Source organism: Cydia splendana, chromosome 19 (assembly GCF_910591565.1).
Source record: "Cydia splendana chromosome 19, ilCydSple1.2, whole genome shotgun sequence".
Lineage (NCBI taxonomy): Eukaryota > Metazoa > Arthropoda > Insecta > Lepidoptera > Tortricidae > Cydia > Cydia splendana.
Window position 1 is genome coordinate 13,020,970 of NC_085978.1, and position 13,874 is coordinate 13,034,843.

Here is a 13,874-nt window from a genome sequence, read left to right on the forward strand (position 1 = left end):
GTCTAGCTATCACGGTTCGTGAGATACAGCCTGGTGAGAGACGGACGGACGGACGGACAGCGAAGTCTTAGTAATAGGGTCCCGTTTTACCCTTTGGGTACGGAACCCTAAAAAGGATAAAATGTCGGAATAGTATGTATGTAGTAGTATGGGGCACGTCACAAATATCAATCCCTTTTTTAGGGTTCCGTACCCAAAGGGTAAAACGGGACCCTATTACTAAGACTTCGCTGTCCGTCCGTCCGTCCGTCCGTCTGTCACCAGGCTGTATCTCACGAACCGTGATAGCTAGACAGTTGAAATTTTCACAGATGATGTATTTCTGTTGCCGCTATAACAACAAATACTAAAAACAGAATAAAATAAAGATTTAAATGGGGCTCCCATACAACAAACGTGATTTTTGACCAAAGTTAAGCAACGTTGGGAGTGGTCAGTACTTGGATGGGTGACCGTTTTTTTTTTGCTTTTTTTTTTTCGTTTTTTTTTTTGCATTATGGTACGGAACCCTTCGTGCGCGAGTCCGACTCGCACTTGCCCGGTTTTTTTTGTTAAGGCGTTAAGAGTGCGTGTTCAGATATTTTTGAGCAACTCGGCCGCTCCGATATATCTGATGGCGACTATACGAGACGATTACTCTATCCGACTGAAACAGTTCTATACTTCTATCTCACACTGAAAAAAACGCCAATTACATTTCACTCTTTATTCTTCACAAAAAATAGTATAAAAATAATGTCACTAGTTAAATATGTATTCTGTGATATTCTTGATACTGCTTATTTCCCACGTGGTTCTTTGGTCTCAGTACCGTAAGGTAAACAACAGTAAGGCCAATGTGGCGAAGACCGTCTACAATGAATTGAGGACATTAACCATTCCATAGCTAATATGCGGAGAGAGAAACGAAAAAGCCGGCATTCAGGCCCCTGTTTCACCAACGTGACAGGTGCGACGAATTGTAAAATCACTGTTGCTGACGTCACAGGCATCCATGGGCTACGGTTACCGCTTACCATCGGGCGGGCCGTATTCCTGTTTGCCACCATCATTGTATTATTAAAAAAAACTTTATTATATCGGATAAAAACAGATATTTCTCCTGCGAGGTTTCTGACAATTGTCACAAGAAACACTACAATTGTCACGAAATTCCGACATATAACTCATTACCTGTCAAGAATTACCTACAATTCTTCTAAATCTTTGACAATTGTCAGAAACCTCGCAGGAGAAATATCTGTTTTTATCCGATATAATAAAGTTTTTTTAAATAATACAATGATGGTGGCAAACAGGAGTACGGCCCGCCCGATGGTAAGTGGTAATCGTAGCCCATGGATGCCTGTGACGTCAGCAACAGTGATTTTACAATTCGTCGCACCTGTCACCGATGTGAAATTGGGGCCGGTCAAGCATTTACTGACAACTAAAAACAATATAATAAAGTGACGAATAGACAAAAGGTATAAAATTATAAATACTATATAAAACCTATTTTAATAGTCCTCTTGCGTTTGTACACATCCTCCACTTACGGAAGGTCGGTAGAGCAAGAGTGAAGCTCTTCCTTTCTGACTCTGAGCGACTGTGCCGGTCTTCTCCACATTCACCTTATGTTCATTTAAATATTCTCCTAAGGCGCATACAAATTGAAACTCCAAAATTTGCCACTGAAATTTGAACCTACAGTGTAAGAAAAGGAGTTGATTTTGCCTTGTTTGAAAATTGAACGAAACAATGCAAAAGCGACTCTGTTCTAATTGAGTATGATTGAAATTTCATTGAACTGAAGAAGTAGGTATATAGCCTTAGGAGGATAGGTATAGGTACAATGTATGAGGCACATCTGAATGGCTTAAAAATTAAAATATTGAGTATTTAGTTAAAACTATGTATGACACATGCTCGGTTTTCTTAACAGGGTTCGTAGACATATCAGAAGCTTTAAAAAAAGCGTCACGTTGGTACCAATACGTAAAAATAGGTAGTCAGTAGCAGAAGTTGCTAAGCGGGCGAGGTGTTCAAAATTACCTTGACACGCTCTTATTCACTTAATAATAAAGTCGCGGAAAGATCATTTTGAACACCTTGCCCGCTTAAGCAACTTCTGCTGCTGACTACGCTACCCTTTTCTGGATTGCCCCAGTAACAGACATTTGAAAATAGAAGTTTTATAAAAATTTTCCAACTGTTTTTTTTTTTTTTTAAATTTTAGAACGTCATTTATAGACGGTCAAACAAATCTTGTCAGTAGAAAAAGGCGCGAAATTCAAATTTTCTATGAGACGATATCCCTTCGCGCTTACATTTTTCAAATTTGCCGCCTTTTTCTACTGACAAGATCTGCTTGACCAACTATATTTAAGATTCTAAAATTTAGAAACTTTTTGTTGCTTATTAGTAACTTGTGTCTTCATGGCATCCACTCGGCGTCGGCGTCATAATTCCTCGCGCCGCCGGCGGGTGGCTCGGTCAAATCCTCCTTGCTGCTCGCCACCTTGTGGTACACCTTCTTGCCGGCTTCCACTACGTATTCTACGCCGTCGGCTGAAACGGTAAAAAATATCTTAAGGATGAGGAAGTCTGACCTTTATTTTCTAGGATCACTGGACTCAGGTAGAGCGACTCTGACAGCAAGTCTTATATTATGTATTACCATGCTAATAAATCTAGGTAAGTATTTAAGTACTTATGCTTTAGAATGAAGCATCGCAAAACAACATACTTGTCGTAGCATTTGGTGTGCTGCCCTAAGGCTACTGAATTTAATTTAATGGAACCTATGTCGGATGTTACGCTATAGACTAGACTGCCGTACGGATATGATGGTTGTTCTTTTCTACCTGACAGCGTGATAAAATGGTATCCGTATCCGTCACTTTCAATCGCGCTCTGTTAAAAAGTGAAGGATATTTTGTCACGTGGATCAAGCCATCCATAATAGGACTGCTGAACATCATTAATTATCTACCAAATATGGAAATGAAGATTGTACAAAGCCGGAAATACTTTAAATCACGCTTAGATTTGTAGTTTCGTGCGTGACGAGTCACAATAGTAAAGTGTCCATGCATTTGGTACGGTGTGATTCACAATGTAAATAAGTCTGAGCACATGAGACAAAGCGCAAGAGGATTGAATTGGTTATTGCGGTAGTGTCTGGTGAAACTGGTTTACCAGTATCTACTAGGAATCATACATCTTGTTAGGGCAATAGAGTTTAAAATCGAATGAGCTTTCAAGGTGAACATTTAGACAAAGAACAGATGTAGACTCCTATTGTATTTAATACAGCTTGACGGAAATGGATCACACCAAAAGAGTGGGTTACCTACTTAAATATGATTATCACGTTAAGCTTAGGTGGTAGGCTATTATTTCTTAGAAACAGACTCGGCTGTTTTAGGTTGTAAGTAGGTACCTACTACTACCTACTGGTGCCTGTCAGGTTTCAGGTTTGATGTTGACGCCTTCAATCACACCGTTGATAAATTTCGGTCAGTTTTGCAAGATGATGGTAAGATATAACTCAGTTCAGTTCATTTTGCTTTCAAGATGATGGTGACTGACAAGGTGACAAGAGATATTTTACCTATGATTCCGCCGGTCTTTCGCACTGCCTCGCCAACGTAAGATGAGAACGTGTCACATTTGATCTTAATGACGCCTACAGTCGCACCGTTGATATTTTCTGGGCTTATGCTAGATGAGAGTAAGATATAACCCTTTATTTTAAACGAACGAACGTGTCAGGCTCGATGTTGATGTTGACGCCTTTCGTCGTCCCGTTGACGTGCTTCGGGCAGTTCTTCTTCAAGGTGATGGTGACTAACAAGGGTTATATGTTACCTATGACGCCGCCGGTCTTCCGCACAGCTTCTCCGATGTTATGCGACGAGAACGTGTCAGGCTCGATGTTGATGTTGACGCCTTCCGTCGTCCCGTTGACGTGCTTCGGGCAGTTGGACTGCGAGATGATGGACAGGTCGTACGGACTCACGTTGAAAGAGGACAGTTTGGTGCGCAACTGTGGACAAGGTAAATTATTTAAGAAATGGTTTATCGGCTGCGCCTTGAGATTGTATTTGTGATATTTAATTGTCGAAGTTAGACTATTAGGTCAATGGTGAGCAGTGGCGGCGCGAGACCAAAATTTAAGGTGGGAAAGGTACATTTTGCGAGGCCCTCTGGTGGCCGAATTATGAATAAACCACTCGCGCGAGGCCACTCGGACCTCGGACCGCGAGACCGTGTAGGCGGTGACCCACGACGTCGCCTACGCCTAATGCCACCCCTGAGGGCGAGAATAGATACGAAGGGAAGTGTTCAAATTCTAGTCGTTATCAAACTCGCATATAACGTGGTGAGTTACTTTTGGAGATTATCTGGGTCATTTTGGAGGCTATGACGGATGATTTGGTCCAGTTGTACGTTGGTAACACATGTAATGGGTATAGGAGTATAGGTATAACATTACACTAACCTTATCAACGTAGATCCTGTCCAGCTCCTTGGTGCGCGAGAGGATGGTGGCGGACCGTCGGTGGCCGAACAATATGCTCTGGCATGTGAATATGGCGGCGTACGTATCGTAGTCCGTCGCGAGAACCACGTAGCTCGCGGAGCCGGCCACGCCTGCAAACAATATTAAGTTAATTGCTGAAACTGAGTTGAGAAAAGTACCTGCAGTCAGCGAGAAAAGCTTGTACAAAAAATGAAATTCTTGCAAAAACTTCTTAGTGATATAATCAATACAAACAACACAGCACTTACTGAGAGGGAAGCGCACTTTCATCCGCGCTGGCACCGCAGGGTCGGGCACGGTGAGCACGCCAGTGTATCTGAAAATAATTATTATATCTCGTTAGTTCGTTTTCCCTGGGTATTTGCAGCAATGCAACATCTATTGTAGGAAAGACCGGGGCTATGCAGTGGAATACGGCGGTGTGTTAATGGTTGGTTAATGGCGGGAAGGAGGTGGCTTGGAAATAAAACATAATAAAAATACTGTCCCGCCCATGATGCCGGTTGTCTTGTCACTGTGCGAATATGCGCGTCTGTGCGGAAAGAGAAGAGTCGTGGAATGTATGGAGCCCAATACATTCCACGACCCTTCTCTTTCCGAACAGACTACTAGTAACAGTATTAGTCGGGTCAATATACGAAAATTTATGTGCAAAGCGTATCTTCTTTAGCGCTATCTCCTAAAACCTTCCCTATATTAACTTTTTATAGGCCATAGTTGTTTTGTGTCAAATAAAGTAGAGTCAAACCAAGGCAAGTCTGCAGCGATTTTGATAGCCCACGCAGTGCAAGTGTTATTTACACGTCACTATTTCATAGAAGTTTGACGTTTAAAATAACACTTGCACTGTGTGGGCTATCAAAATCGCTGCAGGCTTTTCTTGGTCTAACTCTATTAGTTTGTGTGTTGGGCAGTTCTGTCACTGTCAATGTTAATACCTAAGTCAGCTTCTTTTGGGAAAGCGGCATAGTAATATAATGTGATGGAGTCAGGACTAAAACTAACCTGTAGTCATGCTTCAACGGCGTCAGCCCCAGCACGAGATGCTGCGAGACCTGCTCGATCTCGTAAGTGCCAGGCTCCGAGGTCCTGGTGAAATTGTATGTGATGCAGCTCGAGCCGGTCGAGGTCTTCTGGATGACGTACCACACACCGAGGAGCTGAAACGAGAGACAAGTCATTTTCTGTCTTTTTCGCGGATTTTTTCTACGTTGATGGCAAACAAGCATACCGTAAAATCAGGTAACTTTTTAGTCCGCAACTAATAACTATGGTCCAAGTTCCAGTAAAATATGTACATACAGGTAAGTATTTTTCAAATTATGTTGAGTAGGTATATAGATTATATAATAAAGGGATGGGATTTCCTCTGAGATATTAGGTAGTGTACTCGTGTAGGTAACCTATACCTATTACCGTGGAGACCTTATTATTAGTAAGTCGAAGCTTGACCCATTGATAGTTGCTTACCCTTAGCAAAAATCCAATCCTGATGTTTTCGGATAAAACAACTACCTAAACATTAAAAAGACACGTTAATAAAGAGACGACCGTGTCTTTATGAACGTGTCTTTTTAATGTTTAAAGGAGTCTGAGCTCTAGAGTCAGACCGAGAAAAGTTTGCAGCGATTTTGATAGCCCTCGCAGTGCAAGTGTCATTTAAAACGTCAAACTTCTATGTTATTATGACGTGTACATAACACTTGCACTGCGTGGGCTATCAAAATCGCTGCAGACTTTTCTCGGTCTGACTCTATTAAATTTGATCCTAAATAACATTGGTTCAAACACAAACAATGCGCTTTGCGAATGAAACAATGGTACAGTCGACGTCAAAGATATGTTTACATTTTTCGCCTTATTACAAAGGCAACGTGCAAAAGTGTAAACATATCTTTGACGTCGACTGTACCATCGCCCACACTGTTAACTGTACATCGGTGGACCTTATGCCTTTTATAATAAGGTCCACCGATGTACAGTTAGGAGTGTTGCTGTTTGTATTCATTACGAGCAAGTTATAACACACACGAACGCCAATGTGGCGAGGAAAGGAAATGAATGACAATGATATTTCGAAGAGAAAAATGACTTTGATTTCGATTGTGTAGTGCAGGCGGTCGGCAAACGTTTAGCAGCCAAGGGCCACATAGTAGATAGTTAAGGAAGATTACGCGGGCCGCACTTTTGTTAATATGTGTGACTTTATCAGACATTGTTTTTTGACAATATTACCTACATACAAAATAGCCAGGGGGCCTCGCGGGCCGCAAGTGAGAGCCGCTTGTTGCCGACCGCTGGTGTAGTGTGTAAGTGCCGCACAATCGCCTCTTATAATGCCGAGCGAATATGCGCACAAACGAAAATGTGCACTCAACGCCATTTGCGCACCAACGAACTGGCCCACTTCGTAGTCTGACCGTCTTTACGAAGTAAATATACTTATAAGTCTATGCTGCTTATAGGTATTATTAGCAATATGGTGTTGGCTATTATGAGGAACTATAGTTATATATACAGGGTGATTCAGGAGACGTGAGCAGGACTTATACTGCACATTTCGTAGATTATAAGCAACACTTTCGTATCAGTATTAGTGAGGTTAACGTTAATTTTCTAGTCGTGTTGAAAAAAAAAGTTATTAATTTTTTTACGACATGCATGGTCACCCTAAAATTAGAATACTAAACTACCGATATTCTGTGTCAAATTGAATGTCATTACTGTCATCTCGGTCTGGTTACTTTTGAAAACTCGTATCTCACTCAAGTTTGACAGTTTATTTTCTTCGTAGTCAAAATGTCATTACGGTTAAAGAGGTTTTATGTTTATTAATTAGGTCCTGTAGGGCGACCATCATTGTTGAGAATTAAATTTTCCCTCACCAAAAAGTTAAAAAATAGGAAAAAGTGTATATATATATATATATATATATATATATATATATATGTGTATACAAAGTTAAACCAAGTTATACTAATTGACTGATAGAGACTGGTTAAATGGTAATGAATGCCTTTTATGGCCTTAAGTTCGCTTTTGTGCAATAAAGTTTATGTACCTAACTGTTATAACAGGAATGCTTCTCTTCGTTGCTTCGTCTTATGCACATAAGACCTACGTGTAGCTGTGGTGTTACCATCATGCAGGCCGTGCCCCTGTTTTCCACCGTCGAAGCATTTTATTTTATGATATAGGACGCAAACGACAGACGCATTACCTGATGGTAAGCGATTACCGCCGCCCATGGACACCCCCAACACCAGAAGGGTTGTAAGTGCGTTGCCGGCCTTTAAGATGGCAGTATGCTCTTTTTATAGAGATAAGTGCGATGACAAGCATACCTACTCAGAAATATGTATGTACTTAACCAAGAATGAGTCATCAACTAATATTACTAATATCAGCTAATATTGACGATATGCAAAAAGTATCTATGACATACTTACATACACAAGAAGGTCAGTGAACGATAAAAACGAAATTTGGTGAGCTATTCTTTTATTTTTTGCCATTTTTATTTATTGTTACCTTTTTTTGCCACTTTTGTGTTATTTCTACTCAGAATCACGAGCTCTTTCGATCCTAATGGGATAAAAAAATGTCCCAGAGTTTTTTTCCTATTGTGTTACCATTTCCCCATACACTTAGTATGGCGATAACAAAAAGGAAAGTTTGAAAAATGTATGGAAATATTAAGATACTTTTTTTTCTCTTATAAGGATGAAAAGGGCTCGCGATCTTGGCTAGAAATAACACAAAAGTGGCAAAAAAGGTCACAATATACCTATAAAATGGCAAAAAATAAAAGAAACGTCCTCGTACGATTATCTGCGCCATGAATGCCAAATATACTCATTTTTGACAAGTAGATCTATCCTGATGCGCAAACTTGTAATTTTTTTCCTTCTGATGTTTTTGTTCCACCGAGTAACTAGTAGTTTGCTGATAAAATAATATTATTATCGTTTTCCATTCATAGATAAACTACATCTTGGAAACTACTTGAGTCAAAGGTTAAAGATATCAGCGATCGTTTGTTATTGTATTGTTCTTTAAACAGCCCGCGAGGAAAACTTGTGACATTATACGAAGCTGAACTGAACACGTTGGGGAGGCTGGATACGTTGTAACAGGGTGCGGTTGAAACCCGAGGTTGAAACAGTTCGAATATTTACGAAACGATCTACATGAGAGTGAGGGTTAGGGGAAAGACGAGCGACGCCTAGTAGTCCGTTTGCGGGTAATTGGGTAAATTATAGTTTTTGAGTCAAAAATAGGTTTTGCTCTATTTCCACGTTTTTCAAAACAAGTTGAAAACGGAATAAAGTGAACCTACCTCATGTGACATGATGACATGACCCACGTTATTATCTAAGCTCGTATAAGAGCTTAGAAATGTATGTTATTTTAGCTCAGACAATGCATTCTTTATGCACCCGATCAATAAGACACGTCTAAATTCAAACTGTTCTGAATAAAAGATGAATCGACAGATAGAGACGTCTATAATGATAAATGATAACACACAAAGCAAACTTGACCTCAGTGTCACTTTGGTCCAGATAAAGGATGACTCACATCGGTGCCGTTAACTTCGTCTTAAATAACTTTAACGTTCTTGGAAACTGTTAAGTGAAGATAAAGTACTAACCAGTTGACTACCTACTCGAAGATAAAATAATGACGACTGTCTTAAAAGACTTTCACCATCGAATTTGTTTTTAGATGCTTTACTAATTTCGATATTTAATGTCGGGTCGATAAACTTTTGAAGAGTAATCTTCATTAGAATTATGAATGTTATTTTGAGTGGTCGTTATAGGTACCTTAAAATCCTTAAATGAAGTATTAATGGGTGACGAGTTAAAGAGCCGCAAAGCCGCATGCGAGGCTTGGTTTGCAGACTCGATCCTGACCTAAAGGGAGTTTTTTATTGACGTGATAACGTCTTATAAATCGATGAACACCGGTAGCATGCACGAAAAAGTGTCACGTTGTGGACAGATCTCCATGGTAACGTTACGCCCACATTTTCTTATGACGTTATCACGCAAAATTATCGTCCGTAAACCGACTTTACGACAACCATTTTTATTTTTAATTGACCGAGCGGAGGGAAGAACTCCGTTATCAGCTTGAAAACTAATGCTTTCGAATGTCCGGTTGTTCTCCTGAGGGGCTACCGCGAAAACCGAATTTCGCAAATTGCGGGGATCTTTCTCTTTTACTCCAATGAAGGCGTAATTAGAGTGACAGAGAAAAATGCCCGCAATTTGCGAACTTCGATTTTCGCGGTTATAGCCCTGCACGTTTTAACCGATTCTCGTGAAGTTCTGTGAACTGTGACCCAATAGTTCGGTCAAACACATTTTAGAAAAAGGCTACTTCTGTGGACAATACAATAAATGAAAAGTTAACGACTCTGGTACATACTTAATAGATATCCCGTTTTTCTTATTTGAAAAAAAAATTAATTCCCACTTGTAAAGGTGCCGCGTAAAAATTAGCTTTGCAATGTCTACAGGAAAGGCGCGAACGTATTTGTTATAAAACTTATAAATTGTGTATAACCCAGTTAAAGTTTTTTGTTAGTGTTTTACATTTACCACACAATAGATACCTATTGACTTTTGTAGATTGGTATATTTACCGTGTCATTGACATTCACTCTCTGATAAAGTAGGTAGGTTTGTTGTTCTCGATTTCTAAGAATAAGTAGGTAAAGGTAAATATACCTAAGTACCCAGTTTATTTTAACGGTGCAGAGCGGCAGTTTATCATAAAATTTTATTCACTTATACATATGTAGAATACACCAGTTAATTGAGTTATATAGGTATTATATTCTCTTTAATGAACAAAGCACAGGGTTAAGTAACTATCGTTTTAACACATAGTTATTAAAATCAGCATAATGGGGTCATCCATTAATTACGTCACACGAATTTCTAGGTTTTTTGACCCCTCCCCCCCCCCCTTGTCACATTTGGTCACATTTGGCAAACCCCTCCCCCCTAGTGTGACGTCACATTTTTTCTACGAAATCGCCAAATCGAATTAAGTAAGTACCTAAGTATTATTAATATTTTATCAAAATATTTTTGACGATATAAATATTAGTAATTTTATGACCCAAAACTGCTTAGGAAAGAAAATTAAAAGAATAAAAACGATTATCGTTTTAAAAACTTGTTATTTAAATGTACAGCGAATAAAATAATCAAAAAAAAAATTCGGTTACTGATGAAGTTAAAGTGACGTCACAAAGTTTGTGTCTCCCCCCTCCCCCATGTCACAATATGTCACATTTTCTGGACCCCCTCCCTCCCCCTAAACGTGTGACGTAATTAATGGATGACCCCTAAGTAACAATTGTAAGTCATCCATGTTTTATTTACCTTCTATAAATATGTCTTATCATTTTTAGCACAAAAGTTTACATAAACTATGCATAAACTTATGTTTTACTTAGCTACTAGGTACTTAACTGACCTTGTTCATTTCAAATCCTGGCATAGGCTCGACGACGGGACATTTCCCCAAGTGCATCGTATGAGCCGCCGCACCACCACACAGAGCCACCACCAACAATCCCCAATACATCTTCATTCTTACAACCGGTCAAACGTCTTCGAAATTCAAATTAAAAACGTTCTAAAACATACGACGATCACAGCCGAAGAAGACCGCGTAATGTCTTCGAAATTCGAATTCAGAACGTTCGAAAAATACGACGACCGCGAGCCAGCGCAACTGACTGACTGGATCGGTCGCTCTACGGTCATTTAAACCGACCTCAGAGTGCGTCAGTGTTGCCAGATGGTCACAAAAGTCACATTTTTCGTGACTTTTGGCCTTCTCGTGTGACATGTGCGTGACTTACGATCTTGAGGCAATTTTTGTGACTTTTAAGCTAGTCGAATTTTGGACAAGTTTAGTTCTGCAATTTATATTATTTAGGAACGCGGTGAACGCACCCAAGTTGACACTTGCACTGACACCTTGACGTTACATCCACCATTATGTTTATTATAATAGTCGTGGCAAGATGAGACTTGTTACCTTGACATGACGGTGTCATTTAGTTTGATAGTAGTAGTTTTTTTTTTGTGTATGATTCATTTCTTTTAACCTCATATCTTGAATATCTGTACGAATAGCATTTGTAATTACTTCAGACAAAAGTTTTATCACAATAATTTCTACAAATTTGGTTATGTTCATTTTTACTCTGTGATCAATACTTTAGGAGCTACAGGCTGTTAAAGTTAAATAAGAGATAAAAAATAGACGGTTTAAGAAAACGTCGTTTTTTGCGTAATTGTTCATCATAAATAAAAAAAAATTGTTTAGGATAAGCAAGCTAATCGACCTGCTCATATAATATTAAAAAAAAACCGGCCAAGAGCATGCCGGCAATGCTCAGTGTAGGGTTCCGTAGTTACCCGTCCGTCAAAATAGACTATTTGCAAAAACTCAAAAACTGCTAAACCGATTAGGTTCGCTATATTTTTCCTTGAAAGTTTTTACTAAGTTTTACTTTCACAATTTTTTAAATATTTTTTGGAGCCATGGTTAAAATGCTAGGGGAACTAAAGTGGAAAACACAACTTTTTTTCTTTCAGATCGATTATTTCTGAAAATATTAAGTTGATCAAAAATGGTCCTTAAAGACCCTTATTCATTTTAAAAGACCTATCCAAGACACCCCACACTATAGGGTTAAAGCGAGAAAAAAAATCATCCCCACTTAATGTATGGGAGTTACCCTAAAAAAATATTTTTTCTAGTTTATATTTTACGACTTTGTCAGTGTAACAAATTTATATATTCAAGCCAAATTTAATAATAGAAACTAGAAAAATATATTTTTTTATGGTGGCTGCCCTACATTAAAGTGGGGATGAATTTTTTTTCGCTTCCACCCTATAGTGCGGGATGTCGTTAGATAGGTCTTTTAAAACGGATACGGGTCTTCAAGAACCATTTTTTGATCAACTTAATATTTTCGGAAATAATCTGAAAGCAAAAAAGTTGTGTTTTCCCCTTTAGTTTCCCTAACTTTTGAACCATGGGTCCAAAAAATATGAAAAAAATCATAAAAACATAGCTTAGTAAAGACTTTCAAGGAAAAATATAGCGAACCTAATCGGTATAGCTGTTTTAGAGTTTTTGCGAATAGTCTATTTTGACAGACGGGTAACTACGGAACTCTACACTGAGCATGGTCCGACATGCTCTAAGCCGGTTTTTTTTTAGCTCTAATTTAACTTTAACAGCCTGAAGCTCCTAAAGTATTGATCGTAAAGTAAAAATAAACATAACCAAATTTGTAGGAAATTGTTGTATGATAAAATTTTTGTCCGAAGTAATTATAATGCTATTTGTACATATATTCGAGATATGAGCAAAAAGAAGAAAAAAGGTACCTTTAACCCTCCCTGCACTCTCAGCACACCCCCTACCCTCGAGGACTTTTAGTATGTTTATCTGGACACCACAAGGTATACCTGTAAGCAATTTTCAAAACTATTACACGAATTATTTCCGCAGATTTTTCTAATTTGCTTGGGTTATTGAAAATCTTAATTTTTTAACTTTCTCATTGAGCCCCCAAAAGTAGCCCCCATGCTTAAAATTCATTTGTTTACGTTACATGACTTACATGTCCGTCTTTGGGTCACTAATTTCCACCAATTTGTACTAAATTTCAACTTAATTGGTCCAGTAGTTTCCGTAAAAATAGGCTGTGACAGACGGACAGACAGACAGACGCACGAGTGATCCTATAAGGGTTCCGTTTTTTCCTTTTGAGGAAACATCATAAAAGGTTAGTAGATTTTTTGTGAAATATATTATTTTCTGAATTTCTTCTAACAAAATCGATTTACCTACCCATACAATACAATAATATAAAAATGTGACTTGAGCAGCAAAAACGTGACTTTTAGGGAAACGAAACGTAACTTATGACTCCAGAGCCCTGGCAACACTGGAGTGCGTGCAAAACCACGAATGTGCTAAACTAGTTCTGGAAAATTGTTTTTATTTTAGTTGTTTCCTAGGTGTTTGTTGATCTGTTTTAATTAAATTAAACGGTCAATAGCATGAATGTGAGTTTCTTAGAACATTAGTAGGCTTATTTGTTTGTCGCCCGTAACGTAAACACTGTAACAATGTGACCAACTGCTAAACTTATTACTCACAATTTATGTAAAGGTAAACGGGCCTGAGGTAAAATGGGCTTTGCAATTTATTCTTAACAGAGAAATGCAACATTACTCGATTATTTTTGTTGGACCACAAGGATTGTAGAGATCTGCGATCAATGTTGGCCCACCTA

The 13,874-nt window shown here is 38.8% G+C and overlaps 1 protein-coding gene across 1 annotated transcript; it reads right to left on the reverse strand.

Moving 5' to 3' along the window:
• Window positions 1-691: 691 nt before the first annotated feature.
• LOC134800030 (apolipoprotein D-like) lies at window positions 692-11,270 on the reverse strand. Its single transcript, XM_063772465.1, has 6 exons — window positions 11,024-11,270; window positions 5,534-5,688; window positions 4,777-4,844; window positions 4,487-4,638; window positions 3,853-4,030; window positions 692-2,550 (listed from the first exon to the last, which is right to left on the reverse strand). Exons 1-6 carry the CDS (start codon window positions 11,138-11,140, stop codon window positions 2,417-2,419), a joined length of 804 nt encoding a protein of 267 aa, XP_063628535.1. The 5' UTR covers window positions 11,141-11,270; the 3' UTR covers window positions 692-2,416.
• Window positions 11,271-13,874: the final 2,604 nt, after the last annotated feature.

Coding starts and splice junctions, on each gene's coding strand:
- LOC134800030 (XM_063772465.1), bottom strand. CDS start 11,140: ATGAAGATGTATTGGGGATTGTTGGTGGTGGCTCTGTGTGGTGGTGCG. Junction 4,639..4,776: donor GAAAGTGCGCTTCCCTCTCA/GTAAGTGCTGTG, acceptor TATTGTTTGCAG/GCGTGGCCGGCTCCGCGAGC. Junction 2,551..3,852: donor GAAGACCGGCGGCGTCATAG/GTAACATATAAC, acceptor TTACCGTTTCAG/CCGACGGCGTAGAATACGTA.